This window comes from Osmerus eperlanus, chromosome 3, assembly GCF_963692335.1.
Source record: "Osmerus eperlanus chromosome 3, fOsmEpe2.1, whole genome shotgun sequence".
Taxonomy (NCBI): domain Eukaryota; kingdom Metazoa; phylum Chordata; class Actinopteri; order Osmeriformes; family Osmeridae; genus Osmerus; species Osmerus eperlanus.
The window spans coordinates 3,859,240-3,882,956 of record NC_085020.1 but is presented as its reverse complement, the minus strand read 5'-3'; the positions used below and the strand labels follow the sequence as shown (position 1 = coordinate 3,882,956).

General features: G+C 50.4%; 1 protein-coding gene across 1 annotated transcript; it reads left to right on the top strand.

Annotated features, from left to right (window-relative positions):
- Nucleotides 1–51: 51 nt before the first annotated feature.
- LOC134016965 (phospholipid-transporting ATPase IH-like) lies at nucleotides 52–22,405 on the top strand (the record flags this gene model as incomplete). The annotated part of the gene is made up of 29 exons (XM_062456211.1): nucleotides 52–201; nucleotides 348–437; nucleotides 575–655; nucleotides 827–934; nucleotides 2,762–2,890; nucleotides 3,904–4,007; nucleotides 4,147–4,197; nucleotides 4,344–4,408; nucleotides 4,639–4,720; nucleotides 4,934–5,084; nucleotides 5,332–5,529; nucleotides 5,731–5,904; nucleotides 6,322–6,488; nucleotides 8,628–8,699; nucleotides 10,302–10,375; nucleotides 10,546–10,649; nucleotides 10,833–11,014; nucleotides 11,457–11,690; nucleotides 11,927–12,104; nucleotides 12,296–12,398; nucleotides 12,532–12,677; nucleotides 13,081–13,140; nucleotides 13,399–13,526; nucleotides 14,216–14,351; nucleotides 15,065–15,088; nucleotides 16,292–16,357; nucleotides 16,805–16,908; nucleotides 17,274–17,439; nucleotides 20,346–22,405. Coding segments are annotated over 29 exons (3,606 nt in total), but the record flags the coding sequence as incomplete, so codon positions are not given.
- Nucleotides 22,406–23,717: the final 1,312 nt, after the last annotated feature.

Genomic DNA, 23,717 nt, shown 5'->3' with positions numbered 1-23,717 from the left:
GAGGTGGTGGCGTTCCTCACGTGAGCTGTGCTCCTGAGAGGAGGAGGTGACGTTCCTCACGTGAGCTGTGCTCCTCAGTGTGCCGGCGAGGAGAACTGGGTGGACAGCAGGACCGTCTACGTCGCCCGCAAGGAGCCCCCGCCCGGAGCCGAGGCCTACATCCCCCAGCGTTACCCCGACAACCGCATCGTATCCTCCAAGGTGAGCCAGCGTCCGCTGAGGGGGCGGTTACCGTGACAACCGCATCCCGGGTAGACGAGGTGGTTGTCGACGGGTAATGTCCTCCGTGGTTGTGCGTGTGTGTGTGTGTTCTGTTCCTCCTCTGATGATGTTGCTCTGTCCATCAGTACACCTTCTGGAACTTCATACCCAAGAACCTGTTTGAACAGTTCCGAAGAATCGCCAACTTCTACTTCCTGGTCATATTCCTGGTCCAGGTGAGAGCTGTTCCATCCAACTGAACTTTGATCCATGTAATCAGTCAAAATCCTTGATCTTTTATAGATCTTCCACACTTACTGAATTGCATGATTATAGTTCCTTGTCTCTCTCCCCCCCTCTCTCTCTATGCCAGCTTATCATCGACACGCCCACCAGTCCAGTCACCAGCGGTCTGCCTCTCTTCTTTGTCATCACCGTAACCGCCATAAAACAGGTACAGGGCGCTTGTTTTGCATTCATGTTGACAAGCGATGGCCACAAACACACACTCTCTAATATCTCTCTGTACCTTATCCCTCCCTCCCTCTCTCTCTTTCCCTCTCTCCTACCTGTCTCTCCCTCCCTCCCTCTCTCTCTCCCTCTCTCCCTCTCCCCCGCCCTTCAGGGCTATGAGGACTGGCTGAGACACAAGGCCGACTGCTCCATCAACAAGTGCGGGGTGGACGTGGTGGAGCAGGGCAAGGTGGTCCGGACGCAGAGCCACAAGCTGAGGGTGAGTCTGTCCTCCTCCTGCCCCCCTCCTGTCCTCCTCCTGCCCCCCTCCTGTCCTCCTCCTGCCCCCCTCGCCCCTCTGGGTGTTGGGCAGGACACACAGCGCAGCCCCCAGGCTCTGTAAGCACCATATGTGGGTCGTTCATCTGCATTAGCGCAGGCCAGGGTAGGCCGGCTGCTCTCCACGAGAGCCCTCCTGAGAGCAGGGTTGTGGCAGAGCTGGTGTGGAGCGTTTCAAACTCCTTACAGTCAAGGACATGTTGGGGTTGCATATCCAGGTCTACCTCCACAAGCTGCTTCAGTAGTCTGTGTAGCTCTGTACACAGACTACTGAAGTGTGTGTGTGTGTGTGTGTGTGTGTGTGACCGAGAGAGAGACAGAGAGAGAGACAGAGAGAGACAGAGAGAGAGACAGAGTCAGTCCTGTGATGTTTTGCCACCAACAAAGCTCGGTGCATCTGCCAAGAAGAGAGAGGAGCGTGTGTGTGTGTGTGTGTGTGTGTGTGTGTGTGTGTGTGTGTGTGTGTGTGTGTGTGTGTGTGTGTGTGTGTGTGTGTGTGAGAGACCATCCTAGATGCAAATAATGCTTATAGTAATTCTTATAACCATCAGACCTAGCCCTGCCAAGCCTCCTTTAAGTCTCCATGGGAACCAGACACTGCATGTGTTTACTGAGCTATCTCCACTGTCTCGCACTGCACAGCCCTACACAAATACACGGCTTGCAGCCCGCACGCACACACACACACACACGGATTATACATAAATGCTTGGAATGTTGATGTACAGGCCAGTTCTCTTGTGTCAGAGACGTCCAAGGTCATAACAATGTTCTGAGGGATGGTCAGGAGAGACATGTTATCCCATGATCACACACACACACCGACACACACACACAGAGCTATGGCCTTGCATACAAAGGAAGTTAAGGTTTGATTCACCAGCACAGATCCACCTGATGCTGTTTTCCAGTTATATTACAAAATGTATCTGGCTGGGCTGAGCGAGTGGAGCTACACGGAGACACGCATGTTGCATGTTCTCTTCACAAACACTACACATTTCATCTAGTTTATTCCCGTATATACATTTCAAAGGAAAACAAAACGATATACAGCCCTTAATTATTCCGAATGTTGATCACCATGTCCCCTGAGTCCACACACATGCACACACTACACACATATACACACTACACACATACACACATGCACACACTACACACTACACACATGCACACACTACACACATGCACACACATGCACACACTACACACATGCACACACTACACACATACACACATGCACACACTACACACATATACATACACTCCACACACACACACATATAAACATGTAAATAAAAAGAGTTTACTGTATATGTATATAATTGATACTGCATATGCACATCCATATGCTCACACTTCCTGGTCTGCTGGTGTGTCGCTCTGGATCAGGCGTGCAGGATTAGAGTGGCAGTCAGACTGATGAATATATTAATCATGAGAAATGTGTGTGTCGGGATTTACTACTGGTTAAGCTTCTCCGCTCTCATAATCCGTTACGCAACATCTCAATTCCGAGGAAAAAGATGAGTTTGTTTATATGTGTGTGTGTGAGTGGGTGAGCTTGTCTGCACATATTGAACAATCCGGTGTCTCAAAACCCTGTGTTAACGAGGCCTGTGTTAATTGTTAGGTTAACAATAACATCCAGTAAACTGAGTGTAACTTCCTACTTCCTTGTTCATGATGTCGTATGAGTGTAACTTCCTGGTTCATGATGTCGTTACGGAGGATGTCATCGCCCAGTCTCGTCTCGCCCTATCAGGTGGGGGACGTCGTCATGGTGAGGGAGGATGAGACCTTCCCGTGTGACCTCATCCTTCTCTCGTCCAGCCGCGAGGACGGAACCTGCTATGTCACCACCGCCAGCCTAGACGGAGAGTCCAGCCACAAGGTAATGTGTATACACACACACTCATATACACACACACTCACTCACACACAATCATATACACACCTGGACAGAGAGTCCAGCCACCAGGTTCACACACACACACACTGAGCCCTGGGCCTTGCCTCCTATCTGAGTTCCTCCTCTGACTCATCTCAGAGAGACCCTGCCTGAACCCTGCACACACACAGAGCCCTGCCTGAACCCTGCACACACACAGAGCCCTGCCTGAACCCTGCACACACACAGAGCCCTGCCTGAACCCTGCACACACACAGAGCCCTGCCTGAACCCTGCACACACACAGAGCCCTGCCTGAACCCTGCACACACACAGAGCCCTGCCTGAACCCTGCACACACACAGAGCCCTGCCTGAACCCTGCACACACACAGAGCCCTGCCTGAACCCTGCACACACACAGAGCCCTGCCTGAACCCTGCACACACACAGAGCCCTGCCTGAACCCTGCACACACACAGAGCCCTGCCTGAACCCTGCACACACACAGAGCCCTGCCTGAACCCTGCACACACACAGAGCCCTGCCTGAACCCTGCACACACACAGAGCCCTGCCTGAACCCTGCACACACACAGAGCCCTGCCTGAACCCTGCACACACACAGAGCCCTGCCTGAACCCTGCACACACACAGAGCCCTGCCTGAACCCTGCACACACACAGAGCCCTGCCTGAACCCTGCACACACACAGAGCCCTGCCTGAACCCTGCACACACACAGAGCCCTGCCTGAACCCTGCACACACACAGAGCCCTGCCTGAACCCTGAACACACACAGAGCTGAGGACTCATTAATAACCATGACATCTCTCTCTCTCCCCTCCTCTCTCCTTTCCTCTCCTCTACCTTTATTAACCCATCACCGCCGCCTCTCATCCCTCTCTCCTCCTCTCATCCCTCTCTCCTCTCATCCCTCGCTCCTCCTCTCATCCCTCTCTCCTCCTCTCATCCCTTTCTCCTCTCATCCCTCTCTCCTCCTCTTTGTCTCTCTCAGACGTACTATGCAGTACCAGACACCATGGCCTTCAGGACAGAGCAGGAGTTGGACTCGCTACACGCCACCATTGAATGTGAGCAACCCCAGCCTGACCTTTACAAGTGAGTCACACATACACGCATGTGCATACACCAACATGCACACATACGTGTACACGCGCACACACACACACACACACACACAAACACCTGTACTCACAAAAACAAACACTCACTCTCTTTATCTCTCTGTCTCTCTCAGATATGTGGGACGGATGAATATCTACAAGGACGGAGAGGAGCCTATAGCCAGGTGAGACTCTGTCCTACTGTACCCTCCCTCCTCCCTTCCCCTCCCTCCATCCAGAGTGATCCTTTGTGTAGAGGCCTTCTTTGGTTTCCTGAGCAGTTCAGATGAATAACCAAGTGTGCCTCCTGCTTGTGGTCGTTGTGCTGCAGATCCCTGGGAGCTGAGAACCTGCTCCTCAGAGGAGCTACCCTGAAGAACACACAGCACATTTATGGTAACACACACACACGCACACTCTCTCACACACACACACACTCTCTCACACACACACAAATTCACTGATTTGTTGGGATGGTAAATGGTGATTACACAGCAGAATATCTAATGACACGTGAATGTCATTGTCCCCTCCTTCCCCTTCACCCCACCCCCCCCCCCCCCCCACACACACACACACTCACCCCCCCCCCACACACACACACACACACTCACCCCCTTCCTCAGCTGTTGCCATCTACACGGGCATGGAGACCAAGATGGCGCTCAACTACCAGTCCAAGTCCCAGAAGCGCTCTGCCGTGGAGAAGTAAGCCCTCCTTCATCCCCTCTGACAGAAGGGCATGTGTGTTTCCATCTGTTTACATACCATATGTGTTTACATCCATACATGTGTTTACATGATTCTGTTAATGCTGGTGACATCAATCCATACTCTCCCTGTCTCCTTCACTCCCTTTATCCCTACCTCACCACCCTCCCTCCCCCTTCTCCTCCCTCCCTCCCTCCCTCCCTCCCGCAGGAAGATGAATGCCTTCCTCATAGTCTACCTGTGCATCCTGATCAGCAAGGCCGTCATCAACACTGTCCTCAAGTACGCCTGGCAGTGGTCACCTGACCACGACGAGCCCTGGTACAACCACCGCACCGAGAGCGAGCGTCAGCGCCACGTGGTGAGTCCCGCTAGACACTACACTACCCAGCATGCACTGCTGCAGGGGGACAGTCTTGTGTCTCTCTGCGTCTGAGAGCTGTTCCAGCTGTGGTGGTCAGGGGGATGGATAGCTGGCTTCTCATCAAAGAATCCCTCTTTTTTAATTTTTTTCGTTCTCTCTTTACCTTCTCTTCTCTCCCCTCTGCCTCCACCCTCTCTTCTCTATAAACCCTTCCCACTCTCTCTTTCCTCCCTCCTCCCCCCAGGTGATACGGGCCTTCACAGACTTCCTGGCCTTCATGGTGCTGTTCAACTACATCATCCCCGTCTCCATGTACGTTACCGTGGAGATGCAGAAGTTCCTGGGCTCCTACTTCATAGCGTGGGACGAGGAGATGTTCGACCAGGAGCTGGGGGAGGGGGCACAGGTCAACACCTCCGACCTCAACGAGGAGCTGGGACAGGTGTGTGCCGGGTGGTGGGGGGGGCGGAGGGCAGGTGTGAGCCGGGGGGTGTGGGGGGGGCAGTTGTGTGCCGGGGGGGGGGGGGGGTGACCCCTGTTTTCACCCTACAAACACAGTATGAAGACTATCTCTAGTAGTGTTCTTTTCAAATGGTGCCTAGCTAAACATATCCCCCTTCTCCTTCCTCTATCCCCCCCCCAGGTGGAGTATGTGTTCACTGATAAGACAGGCACGCTGACAGAGAACAACATGGAGTTCATCGAGTGCTGTGTGGACGGGAACGTGTACGTGCCTCACGCCATCTGTAACGGCCAGATCCTCAGCACGGCCTCCAGCATCGACATGATCGACTCCTCCCCTGGGGGCTACAGGAGGGTCAGTGTGTGTGACCGTGTGTGTGTGACCGTGTGTGTGTGACCGTGTGTGTGTGACCGTGTGTGTGTGTGTGTGTGATGGTGCATGTGTACGTGTGTGTGACAGTGTGTGTGTGACGGTGTGTGTGTGTGTGATGGTGCATGTGTACGTGTGTGTGACCGTGTGTGTGATGGTGTGTGTGACGGTGCATGTGTACGTGTGTGTGTGTCAGTGTGTGTGTGACGGTGTGTGTGTGCGTGACGGTGCATGTGTACGTGTGTGTGACGGTGTGTGTGTGCGTGACGGTGCATGTGTACGTGTGTGTGACGGTGTGTGTGTGCGTGACGGTGCACGTGTACGTGTGTGTGACGGTGTGTGTGTGCGTGACGGTGCATGTGTACGTGTGTGTGACGGTGTGTGTTCCGTCCCCCCGTGCAGGAGCACGAGGAGCTGTTCTTCCGGGCTCTGTGTTTGTGTCACACGGTCCAGGTGAAGGAGGCGGAGACAGTGGACGGCATCAAGCAAGGCCTCCACCAGGGCAAGCCCACCGCCTTCTACATCTCGTCCTCCCCTGATGAGGTGGCCCTGGTGGAGGGCATGAAGAGGTGACACACACCTCCCTCACACACACACACACACTCTAACACACACACTCACACACACACATGTCCTCTCCAGTTCACGTGTCCTGGATGATCACATGACCTGGTCTGTTTTGGGAGCTGATCAGGTGACTGGAATAACTATCCTGTCACTGTAACTCATGCTACCCCACATGTACATAAACAGCTGCCAGATGGACAACTGTACATAGTTAGAGACTGTGTATGTTTAACTGTACATAACTAGGGTACAATTTCTGGGGGAATTGTAGGGTGTGCTTGCTTGCGTCGGTTGTACAGGGATTTTAATGCCATTACAACTGATATTCCTGTATATTTTATATAAAAATGCATAGGGCCTACTTATTATGTATAAATATTACATAGATTTAAAAGCATCTTTTTTTTGCTGCTCATTTACAACTCAAAATACGAGTGAAGTGTAGAATGAAATATGATGTCTTCTCATTTCCCCTGCAAGAGGCAGCCTCATAGCTGAATCAAAACGAATACATTTGGCAGACCGGTGTAAAAATGGACCTACTCTCTATGACTTAAACGTCCTTTTAAGTTTTCCCTTCTCGTGATATTTTCAGGCATTTAGCCTACTCATATTGCATTCATTCATTAATAAAGAACCCCCTTTGAAGATTATTCTACGACGTTACCGGCAAAAGATAGAATCGCGATTCAAACAGTACCATCTGCTAACTGAAAATATGCCCCCCAAAACGTAAATAAGCTTGACATTTATTTAGTGGCAAATCGCTCATTCATAAAAAGCTCACTGGTAGCGATCATTGTCAGTAACAACGCAAAATGCGATATAGCCCTGTGTGGAGAAGCTGCCCCGGTAAATTCTACTACTACAGTACAGTACTAGACTACTGCTGTGTTCGTCTTGGTAGAAATTGTGTTGGTTGAATTCGATTAAACGTTCCGTTGTACGGTTTAGGCTGAAATTAATTATTTTCATGAACAGATTGACAAAGTTTAGGCTGTGGCAATGAAGTTCAGGTTAGTAGTAAGATAGTTTCACCTATTGAAAGACTTTTGATTTAAGTAAGGGGAGTGCCGAACATGTTCTGTTGCCGTTTGACTTCCTAAACAGCTGTGTAAGTTAGATGTTTTTGTCGTGTGTCTCGCGTAGGCTACAGCGTTGCAATGAGCAACACTGGTTTGAAACTACAGGTAATGATAATTTCACCAACAAATCGTTTACTTGTAATGTCATAATAAATCCTACAAAGAAAATGTATTTGTGAGGAATGTTTATTTTAACGATTGAAAACAGATGCATCATAGACCACTGTGGTATGTGTTGCCCGGGCAACAGAGGCTAATGTCATGCTAATGCTTCAGTGAAATAGTAGACTACCGTTTCCGAAAGTAGATGTGGGCCTACTTCCTTAATAATATCAGCTAATATTGTACATTACATTTCATAATTGTGTTTCACATCACAAAGTAAAATGAGTAAATAGTTATCACCCTGGCCTCTTTGCTTGTGGCGTTTCTGCAGCTGCCTTGCAGTAAAGCTATAGTTAGCCTAGCTATCCCCCAAGTTAACAGATGCGAAACGAATGTTCTGCCAAAGGTAGTCACGCGTGTTTTCGTGACGTTAGTGACGTAGTGACGTTAGTAACGTCAGTGACTGTGGCTAGCAAATTAGCCACCGTTAGCTTCACTTTTCACCACAAAAACGCAATTTCTACTTAAACCATGCAACGGAACGTAAATAAAAATACAACCAACGCAATCGCTAACAAGACGAACCTTTTGACACCGCCGTTGTGTATGTAGTCCAAATATTGACTGATCCTTAGGGGGGCGAAAATAAACAATAATAAATAAATAAATATATATGTGAGAGAACAAAGGTTGTGCCCTTGCCGAAGGCAAAGCACACCCAATTAGAGACTGAATGTATGTTTAACTGTACATAGTTAGAAACTGTATGTATGTTTAACTGTACATAATTAGAGACTGTATGTATGTTTAACTTTACATGTATCACTCTCTCACAGACACTTTTCACCTTCTATGCCTTTTAATCTCTCATATCTTTGTCTAAATCTCTCTCTCTTTCTGTTTCTCTCTCTCTGTTCTGTCTCTCTCTCTCCCTCTCTCTGTCTCTCTCAGATTGGGGTACACCTACTTGAGATTGAAGGACAGTCACATGGAGATCCTTAACAAAGACGATGAGATTGAGAGGTAGATATCTTTCTCTTTCTCTCCCCCCTCCTCTCTGTCTCCCCTCTCTTCCCCCCTCTCCCCCTCTCTGAGGTGTCCATGTTTGCTGGACCCCACCAGTACAGCAGAGAGCAGGCAGGGTCAGAGGAGCAGAGAGCAGGCAGGGTCAGAGGAGCAGAGAGCAGGCAGGGTCAGAGGAGCAGAGAGCAGGCAGGGTCAGGGGAGCAGAGAGCAGGCAGGGTCAGGGGAGCAGAGAGCAGGCAGGGTCAGGGGAGCAGAGAGCAGGCAGGGTCAGGGGAGCAGAGAGCAGGCAGGGTCAGAGGAGCAGAGAGCAGGCAGGGTCAGAGGAGCAGAGAGCAGGCAGGGTCAGAGGAGCAGAGAGCAGGCAGGGTCAGAGGAGCAGAGAGCAGGCAGGGTCAGAGGAGCAGAGAGCAGGCAGGGTCAGAGGAGCAGAGAGCAGGCAGGGTCAGAGGAGCAGAGAGCAGGCAGGGTCAGAGGAGCAGAGAGCAGGCAGGGTCAGGGGAGCAGAGAGCAGGCAGGGTCAGAGGAGCAGAGAGCAGGCAGGGTCAGAGGAGCAGAGAGCAGGCAGGGTCAGGGGAAGAGCAGAGAGCAGGCAGGGTCAGGGGAGCAGAGAGCAGGCAGGGTCAGAGGAGCAGAGAGCAGGCAGGGTCAGAGGAGCAGAGAGCAGGCAGGGTCAGAGGAGCAGAGAGCAGGCAGGGTCAGAGGAGCAGAGAGCAGGCAGGGTCAGAGGAGCAGAGAGCAGGCAGGGTCAGGGGACCAGAGAGCAGGCAGGGTCAGAGGAGCAGAGAGCAGGCAGGGTCAGAGGAACAGAGAGCAGGCAGGGTCAGGGGAACAGAGAGCAGGCAGGGTCAGAGGAGCAGAGAGCAGGCAGGGTCAGAGGAGCAGAGAGCAGGCAGGGTCAGAGGAGCAGAGAGCAGGCAGGGTCAGAGGAGCAGAGAGCAGGCAGGGTCAGAGGAGCAGAGAGCAGGCAGGGTCAGAGGAGCAGAGGGAGCTCCTCTCCCGTGTCTTTAAGAGGCACCCTGGCGCTCCTGGTTTCCGGCGCCGCATCAATAGCGTGTTTGGATCCGTAGGATCCACTTATGTAACAGCGGTCTGCTCATCACTCGCACGGCGCCCTGTCAATACTGGAGCTATTTACAGAGGAGGGGGGGATGGAAAGGTAATTGAGAAAGGCAGAGGGGGAGGGGGGGGCGGCGAGGAGGAAGTGGGGGAGAGCGCTCAACAAATGCAGGAGGGAGAGATTACGGAGGTGGGTGGGGCTTAATGGATTTGTGGGGATGTTGGGGAGATGTAGTGTGTGGGGGGGAAGGGGGGGGGAACAGAGATATGTAATCATTGTGGTTGTCTGGGTGGATTATTCCATGCTGCTCTGTGTTGCGGAGGCTGTGTGATGGACAGCCAGTGACGTGTTCACAATGCAGTAGTAGAGCGATGGCAGTTTGCCATAAGTCACCATGTGTGACACCGAGCATAGCTCAGCAGTGGGGCCGGCTCGGTGGTTAGAGCATTTGAATGTAGATCAAGAGCTAGCAGGTTTGAATCCCCCCCGTGCGTTACTTTGAATAAAGGTTTCTGCTAAACAATGATTATTGTGTCTCTCAGGTTTGAACTGCTGCATGTGCTCAACTTTGACTCTGTCAGGAGAAGAATGAGTGTCATCGTCAAGTCCAGCACAGGTAACACACACACACACACACACATGTACACAGGTCACACACACACACAGGTCGAACACACATGTACATAGGTAACATACACACAGGTAACACACACACAGGTTACACACACGTGGTAAATGCACAAAGAACACATGTGGTTTTACATTTCTTTGTGTGTGTGTCTCCAGGGGAGTACCTGTTGTTTTGTAAGGGGGCAGACTCCTCCATCTTCCCCAGGGTGGTGTCTGGGAAGGTGGAGCAGGTGAAGGCTCGCGTCGAACAGAATGCTGTGGTGAGTCCCAAAGGGCTTTCACATCAACACCTGGTTCTTCAGTCGATACGCTAAAGCACACAAAATAAAACTCAAAACTCTCTTACCCCCCCCTTCTTTCTCTTTCTGCTCTCTCTCTCTCTCTCTCTCTCCCCCCCTTCCTCCCCTTCTCCCCCTCTCCCCCCCCCTCCTCCCCCCCGTCAGGAGGGCTTGAGGACTCTGTGCGTGGCCTACCGCAGACTGTCCCCGGCCGAGTACGAGGAGGCGTGTCATCACCTTAGCAACGCCAAGCTGGCCCTGCAGGACAGGGAGCATCGTCTGGCGCAGGCTTATGACATCATCGAGAGGGACTTTGTGCTTCTGGGGGCCACAGCAGTGGAGGACAGGTGGGTCATTACGGTGGAAGGGGGGGGATCGGTAGACTGGGGGGGCTTGTACATTATGGACACTGGGAAATGGGGATACGAATCGACAATGAACAGTAATAGAAAGAGGACGAGGGCTGAAGGGTGGACAGATGATCACATAAATATCCATGGTATGTGCACTGTAATGAGTCATGCAGCCCAGACTGTGCCCGCTGTGCCAGCTGGCTGACTGGCAGTTACGTTGGCACACAGGGAACTATAACTCCACACCAACTAGGTCACAGTGTCGATCTGTCTAAGCGGCCAATCAGTCACCTATCAGGCCGAACGAATCAGCTCTGGGGCATGTACTGTGTGAGATCCACGAAAACCCATCGTGATTGTCCGACCGGTTAAATTGACAAAGCGATTGGTTAATTGCTGGATTGTGAGTGAGCGGGTTGGTGCGTTGGGCCTCCAGGCTGCAGGAGAAAGCGGCCGACACCATCGAGGCACTCCACAAGGCGGGCATGAAGGTGTGGGTCCTGACCGGGGACAAGATGGAAACTGCGGCGGCGACGTGCTACGCTAGCAAGCTGTTCCGGCGCAGCACGCAGATCCTGGAGCTGACCAAGAAACGCACGGAGGAGCAGAGCCTGCATGACGTGCTGTTTGAGCTCAACAGGACCGTGCTGCATCAACGCTCACTCTCAGGGTGAGGGGACGGCACACGCACACACACACACACACCCTCACACACCCTCACACACAGATATGAACACACACACATACGCACTCACACACACACGCACACACACCCTCACACACACACACACACACTAAACACTTGTGTTCAGTCACTTTGACTGTCATGACCTCCAACTGCAGTATATGGAGTCCTTTTGGGTAGATATTGTACTCATATATCCATGTCCCCGTGGTGTGGCCCAGGTTGTCTGTCGACTGTCTGGACTTTGGCCTGATCATCGACGGTGCCACTCTGTCAGCGGTCCTGAAACACAGTCCGGAAGGTTCCGGCTCGGGCAGCTACAGGGACGTCTTCCTGGACATCTGCCGAAACTGCTCCGCTGTGCTCTGCTGTCGCATGGCGCCCCTGCAGAAGGCGCAGGTACCCTACCTCACTTCCTGTCTCACTTCCTGTCCAAACACCTAGGTCATGTGACGGAATGGTATTCCCCAGCCCCTGTGATAGGCTATAGTGTGCACAGATGCATCATAGGTTTACCTTGCAAATCCCAGGCCTCCCTCTGCCTGTGTTGTTGGCGTTGAGGGTGTGCTGGTTTTGTTTCCCCTCGTCAGATTGTGAAGCTCATCAAGGCTTCTAAGGAGCACCCCATCACGCTCGCCGTGGGAGACGGGGCCAACGACGTCAGCATGATCCTGGAGGCCCACGTCGGGATCGGTGAGCCCGGGTCCCGAATCGAACACACCCTTCCCCTCCCACCGTAACACTCATCTCTCTCTAGCGAAGTTGCGAAACGTTGTCAAGCTTCCCCTCACAACCGTTAACTCCCGAGTCTTTCTCTGGCCGCTAGGCATCATGGGTAAGGAGGGCAGGCAGGCGGCGAGGAACAGCGACTACGCCATCCCCAAGTTCAAACACCTGAAGAAGATGCTGCTGGTGCACGGACACTACTACTACATCCGCATCGCGGAACTGGTGCAGTACTTCTTCTACAAGGTACTGTCAGCTGCACCAACTGTACACATCCTCGTCTGGCCTGCCTAAACACCGGCAGTCTGACATCACACTGTCTGGATAGTTTCCCCTGGCTCTGAGGGCTTTTCAGAGAGACATGTTTGTTTTGCCCGGATTCACAAGTCACAGCTAACTTATGTAATTGTCTGTTGAAACTGTGGTTAGCGTGGCGGGTTTGGGTTGGTTTGTTTGACAGTGATGCAGCATCAGCTTTTCTGGTCTGGGATCAACAGCCTACACGATCTCCGGGTGCCACTGTATGAGATGCTAGTTTACTTGTCAGATGTTTATCTTTCACTTACTTTCATTTCCTCTCTCCCTCTCTTTCTCTTCTCCTTTCCCTTCCTCTTGTCACATTCTCGTCATTCTCCTTCCCTCTCTCCAGAATGTGTGTTTCATCTTCCCTCAGTTCCTATATCAGTTCTTCTGTGGGTTCTCACAGCAGGTGTGTATCACTCCCTACACACACACACACACACACACACACAGACACCAATACGTTTGTCTTGTTCTGTAGAGCCTCACCGAGGTCTTTTTTTGTCTTCTGCGTTATGAGCTGTACAACCCAACAATTCAATTGTAATTCAATAGTTCTTGAACAGGCCTTCAAAGACCTTCATGCTCTAATGCGATTGTGATCATTGTCTATGTGACCACTTGGTGACTTTGCGTTCTGTTGACGGTTGTGTTTGTCCCTGTGCAGCCCCTGTACGACACGGCCTACCTGACACTGTACAACATCAGCTTCACCTCTCTCCCCATCCTCCTCTACAGCCTGGTGGAGCAACACGTCACCATGGACACGCTCAAGAAGGATCCCTCCCTCTACAGGTGAGCTGGATGGGGCAGAGGCTGGGGCTGGGGCAGGGCTGGGGCAGAGGCTGGGCAGGGGCAGGGGCTGGGGCAGGGCTGGGGCAGGGCAGGGGCTGGGGCAGAGGCTGGGGCAGAGGCTGGGCAGGGGCAGAGGCAGGGGCAGAGGCTGGGGCAGGGCTGGGGCAGAGGCTGGGGCAGGGCAGGGCAGGGGCAGAGGCTGGGGCAGGGCTGGGGCAGAGGCTGGGGCAGGGCAGGGCAGGGCAGGGGCAGAGGCTGGGGCTGGGGCTGGGGCAGGGCTGTCAGATTGTGCTGCAGCTCTGAGGCCCAGCTGAGTTTGCTCTGAGGTCATGAGCGCCGGGTGACAAGACACCGAATCCTGGAAGTGAAACAAAGCTTGTTTTAACCAGTTGTATTTTTAGATGGAACATAAGTCTAAAAAAGTTTTTACTTGGTGAGTTTTGTGAAAGTGAAAAGACATTTAAAGAGATGTTTTTCCCCCAATCACTCAGCTAATTCACCTGTTACAGCTGGTAATGAAATATACTGTACTCACTAGACAAGTTGCATAAGATCTCTCAACAAAAAAGTCTTTGTCTTATTGTTTTAATTCGGGACTTTGGATTTCCGCTTAGTTGTTTGCCAAAGAAAAGTCATGATTTTGACATAGGTTTTCCCTGTGTGTTTGTTTCTCTCCCTGTGTTTCTCAGAGACATAGCTAAGAACTCCCTGCTTCGCTGGCCAGTCTTCCTATACTGGACGTGTCTGGGCGTATTCGACGCCGTCGTCTTCTTCTTTGGTGCCTACTTCCTGTTCGACAACACAACCTTCACCAGCAACGGACAGGTGAGCCTGCGTCGCCCTGGCAACAGAGTTCCATGAGTTCCATGTGTTCATGTCATGGAGTCAGCCATACATGTCAAACATCAAGATGGTTTCATTTACAGGTTCTATAGGGTTCTTTAGAGTGTGCTAAAGATTTGTTAGATTTCTGTCATGTGACATGCTGGAGGAGATGAAATCCATACATTGAGAACACTCATCCATCTCAGTTGGATTTACCTGAGGGAGGAGAAGACAGGCAGGCAGACAGACAGAAAGGCAGACAGAAAGGCAGACAGAAAGGCAGACAGACAGACAGACAGACAGACAGACAGACAGACAGAAAGGCAGACAGACAGCTAGACAGACAGGAAGGCTGGAAGACAGGCAGACAGGGTAAGAGACAGGAAGAGAGATGGTGAAAGAGACGAACGGAGAGACAGACAGGCAGACAAACCCCTGTCGTAGTCAGACTGGGTGAAGGTGAAGGGTCAGTCCTGGTCAGAAGGTAGACTACAGTCACATGACTTTCCATTCATAACAACAACACTGTGACATCTCTCTGTATCGTTGATTTGTATCATTACCAACTGTTTTTGATCGGTCCTGTTTTTTACGTTTGGAACATCCTGAGATTCATTTACCCTTTGTCCTGATTTCTTCTTCTTCTTTCTCCTTCCTTCTCTTCCTCCGCTTCTCCTCCTTTCTTTATTTTGCGGTTTCTTCCTCTCCTTCAGCTAATGACCACCAACACGCAGATGGTAAGGCTTTCTCTCTCTCTCTCTCTCGCGCGCTCTCTCTCTCTCTCTCTCTCTCTCTCTCTCTCTCTCTCTTCCAGCTGTCTCTCTCTCTCTCTCTCGCTCCCTCTTCTTCTCTCTCCCCAGCTGTCTCTCTCTCTCGTTCACGCACTTTTAGTTCCTGTCATACCGTTTTAGCTTTCAGTTTAACCTCTATCCATTTTCACTTCAACCCACTAACCATCCATCCATCTCACCACACACACGCCCATCCACCCACAGACCCATCAACATGTTGCTGTGTAGTGCCCTCGATCCACCTCCCCTGGTGTCTCCGTGCCCCCACCCCCCCAACACAGCACCCCTGACCTCTCCACACCTACTAACGTAGAAGTAACAGCTTCCTCCACCCTCACCCTACCTCTCGGTTCTTGTGGTAGCACTGTTTGTAGTGTAACCTGTAGGATTCCACATCTGTGTTTGTACTGCATAACATTGTTATTGTTTTGTGTGTGTGTGTGTGTGTATGCGGGCGTGCGAGCAATACATAGTGTGGGCTCTCTGAAATGTCAACCCAGAATGGGTGCTTTCCTATCATGGTTGAGGGTTTTTGAATCCTGACTGAATGACTGTGTTTAAGTCCCCCACACAAAGGACCGTTTGGAGGTGGTACAGTAACAAGAACAGAACGCTAATAATACTTGATTATATAAACACACACAGTGTAAGCTTTCAGCATAAATTGCTCTCGCTCCCCCTTTCTCTTCCTCTCTCTCTCCCCCTCTCTTTCTCCCTCTCTCTCTCTCCCTTTCTCTTTCTCCCTGTCTTTCTCCCTCTCTCGCTCTCTCTCTCTCCCTCCCTCTCATCCCCCATCTGTTTCTTCATGATGATATATTATATAACATACAGTATGCATCATGGCTTATCGCAGATACTATAGTACAGATTTTACACACACACACTGTGTGTGTGTGTGTGTGTGTGTGTGTGTGTGTGTGTGTGTGTGTGTGTGTGTGTGTGTGTGTGTGTGTGTGTGTGTGTGTGTGTGTGTGTGTGAGAGAGAGAGAGAGAGAGAGAGAGAGAGAGAGAGAGAGAGAGAGAGAGAGAGATGAGAGAGAGAGAGAGAGAGAGAGAGAGAGAGAGAGAGAGAGAGAGAGAGAGAGAGAGAGAGAGAGAGAGAGAGAGAGAGAGAGAGAGACCTTGCTGACCTCTCTTCCTCCTCCTCAGATGTTTGGAAACTGGACCTTCGGAACTCTTGTCTTCACTGTGCTAGTCTTCACCGTCACTCTCAAGGTGAGATGGAAGGGTGTGTGTGTGAGTGAGTGAGTGAGAGAGAGACAGAGAGAGAGAAGAGAGCGAGAGAGAAGAGAGAGAGCGAGAGAGAGAGAGAGAGAGAGAGAGAGAGAGAGAGAGAGAGAGAGAGAGAGAGAGGAGAGAGAGAGAGAGAGAGAGAGAGAGAGAGAGAGAGAGAGAGAGAGAGAGAGTTGATCATTGGATGATGTTGGATTGTGCAATCTTTCCATAGGTGTTTGTGTGTGTCTCATGTAGCGATATCGATGGGCTGTGTCCAGTCATCAGATAGTACAGCAGGTGTCTAGTGTCTGTGGACTTATTGATTGACAAAACGTTTGTGTGTGTGCCTTCATTTGCTGCTGTGCTCTCTACATGTGCTGTGTGCATTATAGATTTGGACAAAAGCTGAATGAATGAATCTAATGTAAATGTGTCCTGTTGTTGCAGCTTGCCTTGGACACACATCACTGGACGTGGATCAACCATTTTGTGATCTGGGGCTCTCTGCTGTTCTACGTCATCTTCTCTCTGCTGTGGGGGGGCATCATCTGGTGAGAGCCCTAACCTGGTGGGCTGGGGCAGAGGAGAGGGTGGTGGAGGAGAGGGTGGAGGAGGGGGTGGAGGATGGGGTGGAGGATGGGGTGGAGGAGAGGATGGAGGATGGGGTGGAGGAGAGGATGGAGGAGAGGGTGGAGGAGGGGGTGGAGGAGAGGGTGGAGGAGAGGGGTGGAGGAGGGGGTGGAGGAGGGGGTGGAGGAGGGGGTGGAGGATGAGGTGGAGGAGAGGGTGGAGGAGAGGGTGGTGGTGGCACTAAAGTATTTAGGATGACAGAGATCTGGGAGAAATCTGAGATGTAGAATTTGCTGCTTTGACTTTCTTCCCATACCCCCCCATCCTCAACCCCCCCTCCTTCCAGGCCGTTCCTGAACTACCAGAGGATGTACTACGTGTTCATGCAGATGCTGTCCAGCGGTCCAGCCTGGCTCAGCATTATCCTGCTCATCACCCTCAGCCTGCTGCCTGACGTGCTCAACAAGGTGCTCTGCAGGGCCCTCTGGCCCAGCGCCACCGAGCACGCCCAGGTAGAACCCCCACGCCACACCCCGCAAACACGCCCCCGCAAACACGCCCCCGCAAACACACCTCCGTAAACACGCACAAGCGTAGACACGCCTCCGTAAACACACACAAGCGTAGACACACCTCCATAAACACGCACAAGCGTAGACACGCCTCCGTAAACACACACAAGCGTAGACACACCTCCGTAAACACACACAAGCGTAGACACACCTCCATAAACACGCACAAGCGTATACACACCTCTGTAGAAAACACCCTGCAAAACATACCTCTGCAAACTAAACACCCCCCCCCCCGCAAACACATCCAGTTGTAACACCCTGTTACCTGTGTTTGCCTGTGGTGAATTAAACAATGCAAACAATATGTTAATTGTAAGAGGCCAAACCTGCACTTATATGTCCCCCTACTATCTTTCATATAATGTAACTTTCTGACAAGGCCTCGTAGTTTTTCCTCACTATGTGGCCGTACCTTGAAAAACAGTGTCCTCTGGGTCAGTCACATGGTGAGGAAAACTTCCTGGACCTAGCTGTGACCTAGCTAGAACTGCTTCCTGTCTCTGGCATGACTGACTTCCTACTTCCTGTGTGTGACCTGGTATAAGAAGTGGGAACTTGTGACAGTTTTCTTACTTCTTTTTCCTCTTCCTCTTTTCTCTCTTCTACGCTTCCTGATGGACCACCCCAATCAAACCTGCCACTGAAACCCTGCCTTGCTCTCTGTCTCTCTCTCTCTCTGTCTGTCTCTCTCTCTCTGTCTGTCTCTCTCTCTGTCTCTGTCTCTCTCTCTCTGTCTCTCTCCCCTCCACTATTGTTTTCTCTCTCTTTCTCCCTCTCGTGCTTTCTCTTTTGTTCTTCCCCCCCCTCCACCTGGTCTTAACCACTCCCTCACTTCCTATTTGCCTGTAACTCCGCCCTCCACTGCCCTTCGTCTCCCGGGGTAACGGCAGTCCAATCGCCCATGCCTTACAGTGGAGCCGTCCTCCATCTACATGCTCTCCCAGTCCTCCAGCAGAATCAGTTTCTGATTGGCCCCCAGACGGCGACCGAAGGAGGAAGTGGAGGTGACTGTCTAAGCCCTGTCTCTGTGTGCATGGTGGCATGTCCGGACCCAGACTTGGGCTCATACACAGAGCTAACCCACGGAGGTGTATCAGAGAATATTTGAGGTGCCTTTGATTTGCCTCAGGGGTCACACTGATTTTAGAGGGCGAGCTAAATCAAAGACACCCCATGTATTTGAAAATTGTATTAGAATCTGGTTTGTGCAAATACCTTTCCACCAAATGACATCCTTCCACCAACCCAATCCACTCTCTCATCACTCCATCCCAGAACGAATCGCTCTGATGTCCAGTAAATACTGGCACAATGTGTTGACAGGTCACATGAATGCTTAAGCTCTCCTCACATCCCATCCTGACCATGCATGCACATGTTCTGGTTCTTGTATCGTTGTTACAATTGGCTGTTGACAATTTGTTGTGAAGGGTACTGTATGTGCTTGGTTATGTATAGTTTGTGACCGTTTCTTGTTCTGTAAGTGAATTATGTGCAGTGATGTTGAATGTTTTCTAACGTTAAGGGGCTGGTTTGGGTTCCGTGGCGGGGGTTAGGTTATAGTGCTTCTGGAAACAGGTCAGGCCTGATAAAACACATCCATTGAAAGGCTTCTTAGACCTGTTCAGCCCTGAGACTTCCATCATGACCCCCGCCCTCCACCTCGTGTTCCGTCCGTCCACAGAGAGTGAGCTCTGCTGGGGGTATGGAGGGCTGCGAGGGCCCCGGAGGAGGAGCGACAGGAGCCAGAGGGAGTAAGAGGGAGGCACTGCGGCCCACCTGTGTGGGGGGTGGAGGAGGAGGGGCGGGGCGTGCGGCTGGGACCTATGACTCCATGATGTCACGCAGCCAGGACGCCCTGATCGGCAGGACCTAGGACCACGCCCCCCTGTTACCCTACCTCCTCCTCCTCCCAGGACCGGGGTTTCCATGGTAATGGAACCGCTGGGCTGGGGGGAGAGCGCTCAGCATGTGATGGAGGGAGGGGAGAGCGACTGGTGCTGTCTGCCCACTGCTTAGACTGGGGGCCGGGGGGGTGGGGCTGGGTGTGGGGCGGGGGCTGGGGGTGGGCTGTCAGGGGAGACATCAGAGACCATATTTGTCTGTTTCTTTGCTACATGTGTCAATCAGACATATCTGCATACTCCTGAAATCACATCTAATCGTTAAACAACTTTTTGATTAACTATGAACTCTTCCTCCCTCATGTGATGTGGCTGTGCTTTGGGGTGGTTTTCCACCTGTGTTGGGGTCCTCTTAATTCGTCTCTCTGGGGGTCTGTGGAGATTGACCGACACTTGGCGGTGGCTGTAGCTGTTTCACCACCACAGCAGAGATGTAGACGCTGGTTGGCCTAGAGGAGCTCTGCTTTCCAACTATTGAGCGTCTGAAGGGCTGGCTCTCTCTGAGGAGAGCCATTAACATCCCTGATCCCCATAACACTGTCCATCAGCTCCAACACAGACGTCCCGGCGCTAGCACCACCTAGCAATCACTCCATCATGTTATTGATCGCTAACTCTATAACAGTAGCTGGGTGTAATGTGAAGCCTTTGATATGGACATTAATTCCAGTACAAAGTCAATGCTTGATAACGACTCTTCAGATGATTTAATACAGAGTCCAAAGGCTTGTGCTCTTTTACACAAGAGGCGCTGGTGACCTCTGCTGTTGGAAGATGGTACTGCATGCATCAATGTTCTCTCCTTCCCCCTCAGTGCATGTTGAGTGAGAGAGCCAATAATGGCACTAATCTTCTGAGCTATGCATGGGTTTGATCTTAGACCTAAGATCATAATTATAACAGCAATAACAATCTCTCTCTTTCCCCTCCCTCCCCTAGGACCTTGACAAGCTGTCTCAGAGTGGCGTGTTCGAGGCAACTCCCCCATCCTCTCGCCACCTCTCCCCCAAACCCAGGCTCGCTGACTCCTCCCACTCGCTGCCCAGGGTTCCAGAGCCCCTCCCTCTCCGCCGGTCTGAGCCCCTCGCCCAGAAACTGCTGCTGACCCAGTGGGGAGAAGGGGGAGGGGTCGACTACTGCTCCCTCGGGCCCTACATGCTCCGCCTCTCAGGGGCTGGATATGCCTACTGCGCTCCCGGGCCAGAGACCTCCGTGTGAACACACACACACACACACAAACCAGCACCAGACTTTTTTGTGTGGAAAAATCACCCACTGGTCTAAAAACCAAGTTGTGTGTGTAAAACACCTGTGAAGGTATATCAGATATCTCCAAGGATTTCGTATGTGTGAAACTAACAAACATTCTCCTGGGAAGAAGCATGGAACTCTCATATACACTCACTTTTCACCATGTGCATTTTGTAACTGCCGTGAAGGCAGTTCATCTGATTGGCCAAAACCCTTTAGAACTGACCTCTGACCTTTTCGACCCACCATGTGACCCCCAAACCAGATTGTCATTGGTCACGTTCGGCCCTTATTCTCAAGCCCAGTTCAGTCCATGTCCTGAACGCCTGTCTCCATGTGAAAATACTTGAAACAGTCTGCTGTTTAACTCGCTCACAAGATAACCATTCATGAATGTGTGACCAGTCATGCACTAAGAAACTGTTGAGGGAGTTAATGAGTGAATGTGTCTCAAAATCTGCCTTTTCTGTTCATCCAACATGTTTATATTTGAGTATTCTCAGTGTTGCATATCTATCTCTTCATATCCTGGTCACTCAATCTGCCATGTCTTCTGCTTATCGTTTTGAGTGGTCTGGCCAGGTTACGGTAGTCTTTGTACCAGACTCTGGTGTGTGTGTGTGTTTGTGTTCTAGTGACACCTCTGCCTTACAGCAACCATACAGCAGACTAGGCGCCAAAGGGGAGGGAGGGGGGGGGGGCATAGATGAGGGGAGGGAGTCGTTTGAGAATATATTCTACATTGTAACACACATCTGAAGCCTTACACACACACACACACACATACTTGTTAGAGGGTGGAGGGAATAGAACTGGTTGAGGGATGTAAGACTTCCAGCCATCCTGTTTTAACTCCTCACTGTCATCCAACTTGTTCACTCATTTCTTCACTCCTTCACTTATTCAAGGGCAGACACCTACTGTACTGAAGGTCAGGTTCCACAGCCCTTACACGAGCTCAGTCTACATATGCCTGTCTCGATATTCCCTGCCTTCCATTAACACACTCACCTACCCACTCACTCCACCTTGTGGCCAAGCTGGTCGACCGCAGTGTGTTTGTCAGGGACAGATGAGTAGCCACCCCCACCTCCACCCCCACCTTCAGGACATCTGTACACCTGCGGAACTCCCGGAACTCCACAGGGGGACAGAATGTTCTTCCTTGACGGATGTTCTAATCTAGAATGATTTGCGTGTTGTTGTGGCTTAATTTTTTCTCCAGATTGTGTATGTTGTGTGTCATGCAATTCTCATCCGGATATGGAATGTCTCTGTTCTACATTTACCGGTGTTGACCTTATGTTGGCTTATGTGTTGAAAATAATATATGCGATATGTTATGCGGATATGATTATAAAGTGCAGTTGTTTATGATATGTGGATGTAACTTAAACTAGGAGAGATGTAATTTGAGGATGTATTGGGGATTTGATGGGGGGGGGGGGGGTCAAAGTCTATTGAAAACAGAGGAGACTTGAATCTTACAGCGATGTCACAATCAAATCCATGTTTCTAGAATGTTCTTCTGACGCATGTCTGACGTGTCCTCTCTAGCTGAAGATTGTAGATCGTTTATGAATGATAAATCTATTTTCTACATTTCTAACAAGTGAAGGTGAAGCAAACCTCTTGCCTTTGTCCAAAGCTCATCAGTTGCATTTGTTTGTGGGCTCTGAAAGCATCCCGTTTTCCCTCTCGCTTTCATGCACTGATACCAGACCTGGGTTGAGTTAACTGTTTTAAAACGACTAAATACTTTGCCATAAAACATTTCATAAGAGACAGTTTGCATGGATGTTTGGTTCCACTGTGCTAAACAAGACCTACTACACCCAGAGATGAGATGTTTTGAGCTAGTGCTTTGGCCCAGGTCTAGTATTAATGTGAAGAGGGTATAACGTGTTCTTTCAGAAGCTCAAGAGGTTTGGTCTGCACTGTCTTTGTAGCAAACAATCCTGAGTCAAATACAGTTCAGATACTTGACACATCACACATGTCTTAAGTCCCTGGGGTGAATTTGATTTGGATTAAAGTTTTCCTCTTGGTTTTTTTCTGTACTGGGTGAAGAAAATCAAACATATGTCAAGGATATGACAGTATCTACAGTTTGTATGTGACCCAGGTTTTGTTGACCACAAGTCACAAATGTCATTTCATGCAATGTCATAATTACAACCCGCGGCAACAAAAAACACCATTCTGTGACTAACCATAACACACAAAGAATTGTATATTTCTTATTGGCAGACAGAAGTATTTTTGTGTATCTTGTGTCAAATTATTAGAAAAGGGAAACATATCTTTGTCTCACATTCTATCATGTCATGTCACTAATGTATTTGTTTATCAATTGGAAAACTTTTTTTGCTACTTTTGTATCCTGGACAAAAACATATACTATTTTAACTCTATTTATTTAGGATTTTGTTGTTTTGTAACAACCAAAATGAGTAGGCTTAGTCACAACCACACCAATCGACCACCCTGCACTTTTGCCATCACCTGACTAGTTTATCCCTTGAAACTAAGGTCTATAATGTAGGCTACGTGCACTGAGTTTTATAGGCTAACCACTCACCAGATTATATATTTATCTTATTTTTTTCGAAAGAATATAGTGGGCGAAACGTGTGACCAAATAACTATATCTAAACTGAAATATCAGAGATGTCAGTCACGGTTGTTCATCAATAAACTGCACTACCAGCCTTTACCGCTAATCGAGAATGTTCCAACGGCTTCGATGAAACCATCAACAGCACAAGCTCGTCGCTCCTTATGAGCGCGGCAACAGGCCAACGTCGACTCGTCCTCTCTGGGCTTCTTGGATACTGGGGCTAAAAACGACAAAACAGTATGCTGCATCTCTCACTCACAATACTGTTTTCAACTGTCATTTTTGTATGGAGATTTTAAAAAGATGTTAACCGTGTCGACATTTTTGCAAGCCTACCTGTAGCGAATGAGGGCAAAGCACTGTATTGTCATTCTGCTTGTAATAAAGACATTTTTAAAACACCCTGGTCGTCATAAATATTATTTCATCTAGGCTAGGCT